General features: G+C 49.9%; 1 protein-coding gene across 4 annotated transcripts; it reads right to left on the bottom strand.

Annotated features, from left to right (window-relative positions):
- Positions 1-386: 386 nt before the first annotated feature.
- Positions 387-3,594, bottom strand: TMEM213 (transmembrane protein 213). 4 transcript variants are annotated; one of them, XM_085049572.1, is made up of 3 exons: positions 3,321-3,594; positions 1,636-1,692; positions 387-1,154 (listed from the first exon to the last, which is right to left on the bottom strand). In XM_085049572.1, exons 1-3 carry the CDS (start codon positions 3,400-3,402, stop codon positions 982-984), a joined length of 312 nt encoding a protein of 103 aa, XP_084905698.1. In that variant the 5' UTR covers positions 3,403-3,594; the 3' UTR covers positions 387-981. The 4 variants fall into 4 exon arrangements, with proteins under 4 accessions (XP_084905698.1, XP_084905701.1, XP_084905699.1 ...); XM_085049575.1 differs by having other exon boundaries at positions 1,636-1,689; XM_085049573.1 differs by having other exon boundaries at positions 387-1,151; positions 3,321-3,583.
- Between the last annotated feature and the right edge of the window lie 1,093 nt (positions 3,595-4,687).

Below are 4,687 nucleotides of genomic sequence, written 5' to 3'. Positions count from 1 at the left end.
TAGCAGGTTTGCTAACCTTGCGTAGGCTGAGGTGGTTTTAACTCTGATTTATTATTTTAGTGACAGAAATCAAACCTGTGCAACTGCTCCAAGTCAGACTTTGACTATAGTAAGGCATGATTATATGTTCTTGGAATCCTAACAATTTGGGTTGAGTAATTCCTTACCAATATAAGTTTTATCCGTATGAACTAGTCAGTGAGAGTCTTTCAATCGATAGGAGTGTTTGTTATTGTCTTGTATAAATAGGAACAGTTTTGTTCATTAATTGGATGTGCTGTTTTAAACCTGCTTGCCACAGTTCAGCTTGGCTTAGTTTCTCAGGCAGGTGGAAGCAGAATAAATACAACCAACATTCAATTCCTGCAACGCAGTTCACATATAAATGGCATGAGGAAAACTGGTTTTACTTTCAAAGCAGCCCAAAAAATCCCTAAGTTTCCATAAGAGAGTTCTCCCATGTATCAGTTAATAGACTTTTAAATATCACAGGTTGGTGAGTGAGAAGAACTGGGTAAAGTCAATTAGTTACCTCCACTTCCTGAGATGACCTGGCCTGTAGCTCAGTAATGGCTCTGGTAATGCTGATGCTCCAGAAAATAGCTTTATTTGCCCACTTGCTGTGTCAAACCCAAAGGCCATGCACCAGGTTGTCTCGAGGTAATGTGCTATAGGCTGATAACTGTTCCCTCAGCCTCTCCTTGCTGCTGCTGCACTCACAGCAAGCACGAGAGAGCTCAGGGAAAAGTGATTTTTTTGCCCTGTGGCACATATGTGGTGGCTTGCAGGGACTGGCCAACTCCACACCTCGGCTGGCAGCTCCAGCCTGCCAGAGAGAGTGAAGCCTCAGCAGCTGCCCTGCTTTGATCTGGGGGTTTTTTGTTTGAAGGTGCATTCCTTTCTTTTTTGTTTCTCAGCAAGTGTTTGCAATGTTTCCCAGCCTGCCTGCACTGCTCCCAGCTCCTGCTGGCTCACTCTGCTTCAGGCCACCGAGTATTTGGGTTCATCAGGCCGGAGCTTCGTGATCTTGTCCATGCAGAGCAGGATGAGGGTGAGGAACCAGAGGCTCCATCCCACAGCCGCTGCGATCCACCCGTAGTCATCCATGCCCGAGGGGCAGCACGAGGCTGCCTGCCTGCAGAAGTTCACATCTGGAGGGGGAGAAATGAAGTGAGTCATGGGAAACCAAGGATGTGACAGGTTTACATAACTAGAAGGCAGATGGGTTCTGTCCTATCATTCTGCTTTGGCATCTTTCCCCTAAAGCTGGCTCTTAACCTGGGGGGTGACTCTGGAGTTGTGGTGGGATCTGGGGTTGTATGGGGCTGGCTTTTTGGGAAAGTCCTGGTAGGGGAAAGAGGCACTCTTGGGAATCTGTATGGTGCTACAGGCACGCTGGCAGGGAGCTTTGGGACACACAGATTAGCCATCAGTCTGTTCAAAGCTATGAGTCCATCTCAATGTACTTAAAGATATCATACCATGACAATGGAGGAGTCTTAGAAACACATCCCAGAGGTTTACCCACAGTGGAAGCCTTGAGAAGAGATAAATTCCTTTCCAGGGCAGCCTCTCAGTCCCTGTGTAGACTCATCTCCTAACTTGAACAGGTAATGATGATTGATGAAGACTTACTAAGACACGCTGGTTCGTACTCAGTTGTTGAAGCATTGGAGATATCTTCAGCTGCTGCTGGAAGGAAAGCACAGGAGAAAAGGCAAGTTGGATTAGAAAAGCCAAGTTGGGCATCAAGCAGGAAAATCTGAAAGCCATTGGCCTTGCAGAGGTCTGTAGGATGGAAACAACTTGGAGAAACCAAACTCCTGCCCCTAAACATTGCTGCATTAGAGTGTGCTGCTTATCCCACCCTTTTAACACAAGCTGCCCTGCTCCCTGTGCATCAGCATCTGTCTGCCCCTGCTGCAGAAGGAAGGGGAGCAGAGAAACACCTCTTCTGTGCTGCCATGGGGTCAGAGAAACACCTCTGTGCTGCCATGAGCAGCAGAGCTCAAGCTCAGTTGGGTAGAACATCCCCTGCACACACACATGAAAATTGTCCTGGAGAGGCTCCAGGAGGAAGGACTTCTGCTGCATGGAGGAGCTCTAATGTTCTGCTTGCCCACAGACCTGGCAGAAGCTGGGAGAGAACTGTTTACAATCTAGCCATCACTCTGAGCTGGTAATTTGGAATGTAATAGGGAAAATCAGCTCCAGCCTGATTCCACTGAAGGCTGCAAAGTAATAGCTCAGGTTCAGCTTCAGCTCAGGAAAACAAAACAGGACAACACAGTTGACCAAACATTTGCTTTCAGTTTGGCATTTTCCAAGTAATAGCAGATAAACTGGGGTTGTTCTGTGGGAGATGTCCCCCTTGGGATCACCAGCAATACCAGAGCTTTCCTTATGTTCTCTGCCATGCTCAGGGTGGGTCCTGCTTGAGGGAAGGCTCCGAGTATTACCCATTCCTCTGACTCTCATAGGATATGCTGAATGACCTTGGCCAAGCCCATAATTTGTTTTCTCAGTTAATAAATACCTCACAGAAGCACTGGGGAGAATCATTAAAACCTGTGTGTGACCTGTGGAAGGCAGTGCTGCAGAATGCTGAGCTCTGGGTCACATTTACAGACTTTGCAGCCCAAAGAGCAGGCTGTCAGAGTCTGCCCATCTTTAAAGAGCTGGCAGGTCTCGTCTGGTGCTGATATACAAATGCAGGCAGAAGCCTGGTGGGAAAGGAGCAGCTCACAGGTCTCATTTACATTTTGGTTTCAGGCAACTTCTACAGTTAAGGTAGCACCAAAGCCAGATTTTCTGCAAAAAAAGCACCTAATAAGAGCTAAATTGGGCTACAGTGATCCTATTGGGTGGAAATGCAGATGGTCCTTTGCCTCAGCAAGCATGGGAAGGCCAAGTAACTGTGGTTCCCTGTCTCCTTGCCATTCAGTGGAGCAACCTGCAGCTCAGTCACATTTACAGTGGCTCTGCAAATAGCTGCCAAAAGAGCATCCCTTTAGAATGATGCTGTGATCAGCCGTGTCTAGTAATTCTCATTAGCATCAATCAATTCCAACTCTTCACAGTTTTTAGGTGAGGTGAGGGACCCCCTGCCCTCATTTTTAAAGAACAAATTACTGTCGGTGGGGGAAGGGAAGGGAAGGGAAGGGAAGGGAAGGGAAGGGAAGGGAAGGGAAGGGAAGGGAAGGGAAGGGAAGGGAAGGGAAGGGAAGGGAAGGGAAGGGAAGGGAAGGGAAGGGAAGGGAAGGGAAGGGAAGGGAAGGGAAGGGAAGGGAAGGGAAGGGAAGGGAAGGGAAGGGAAATACCTGCTGAACAGGAATCCCAGAGCACAGCAGTGAGGAGGAGCACGGCGAGGGCTGCCCAGGGCTCACGGCAGAGGTGCTCCATGCCAGTCCAGCTCCCACCCGAATGACCACACAGAGCAGGGAGCTGTCGCTGGCAGATCTGCTGCAGCAAATCCTCGATGAGCTCAGGGAGCCTCTGTGCTGGGCAGAGGGTGGAGCAAGGGACCTTCCTGCTGCCAGGACACCTTGAACCTCCCTGCCACAGCCAGGTGAGGACAGAGCAGGGCTGTGACCAAAACAGCTTCAGTGGGAGTGGAGACCAGGGGTGCCTCCTGAAGGTTAAGCCTGAAGGTTTCTCCCCAGCATATGCTGCTCTGGAGGGAGGAAAGACCTCCAGAGCCAGAGCTGCTGTACCAGCATGACCTAAGGCTGCTGGTTTTGGGATTCTACACAGCCATTCCAAAAAAGCAACACTGGAGAAGTCAACCAGAGAACATGCAGGAAAAGAAAGCCAAACTGGGAGACAAATTCTCTGCCCCAATCCTCTGCTCCTTCCCAGCTCTTTTAAACCATCTTCCTAGACCAAAAAGAGACTCGAAAGACAGAAGCTGCTTGACACCTGTCTGCAGACCGGGAGGGTGGATAGAAAAATGATGCTGGCTGGAGAGCAGCAATTGTTCTGCAGTCCTGGCTGGAAAAGCCACACTGTTGGAGTGCATGTGGTGCTGTCCTGGTCTGATGAGCAGCACACACTGCTGCTCTTCCCCAGGCTGTTGGCTGTGCTTGCTGCTGTCTTTGATGTGATGATGCTCTTGTTAGAGGAAACATCAGGCGTTAAATCAGGCAGGAAGGCACTGGGAGAGTGAGCTCTGCAGGGAGCAGCTTGCTGCTGTTTTTCTGCAGTGGTCACTCATGGCTTTGGCTGCTCACATTAGAAGGGAGCTGTCTGGAGCCTGCTGGGGATGTGCAGACATCTCGGGGGAGGCACAAGGAAGGCACCTGGGGCAGCAGTCCTTGTAGGATGGACAGCATTTCACAATTTTCTCTCTTTTCCCTCCCACACAGCTGAAACTCACAGGGAATGACTTTACAGACTTCCCCTATGAATGGCACACACCAGGGCATGGCTCTGTAAAGCTGTGAGGTTGATTTGGAAAGAAAAACCTTGACAGCAAACCCACACAGGCTTCGCCCTGCCCAGCATTTCTGCAGGGTGAACCCTCTTGTTGTCCTCACCACCACAAACGTTCTGCTCCCACCCAGCTGTAAATATTTCCAGGATACATCAGGACAAGGCAGCCAGAGGCACAGGGAGCTGCAGGTGAAGGCAGGTGAGCTGAGACGGGCGTGTTTACCCACCTTGGCTCCTGTTTTCATGTCCACATGCC

The sequence above is a fragment of the Lichenostomus cassidix genome, chromosome 1Ab (assembly GCF_008360975.1).
Source record: "Lichenostomus cassidix isolate B80296 chromosome 1Ab, HeHo_3.0, whole genome shotgun sequence".
NCBI lineage: Eukaryota > Metazoa > Chordata > Aves > Passeriformes > Meliphagidae > Lichenostomus > Lichenostomus cassidix.
The sequence above is the reverse complement of the archived record's forward strand: the minus strand, read 5'-3'. Positions and strand labels throughout refer to the sequence as shown.

Bases quoted from the DNA above. Each gene is read 5' to 3' on its own strand.
- TMEM213 (XM_085049572.1), bottom strand. From the start codon at position 3,402: ATGGAGCACCTCTGCCGTGAGCCCTGGGCAGCCCTCGCCGTGCTCCTC. The intron at 1,693-3,320 runs GTATTTCCCTTC...CTTTCCTTCCAG, and splicing joins CTGGGATTCCTGTTCAGCAG to CAGCAGCTGAAGATATCTCC. The intron at 1,155-1,635 runs GTAAGTCTTCAT...TTTCTCCCCCTC, and splicing joins GTACGAACCAGCGTGTCTTA to CAGATGTGAACTTCTGCAGG.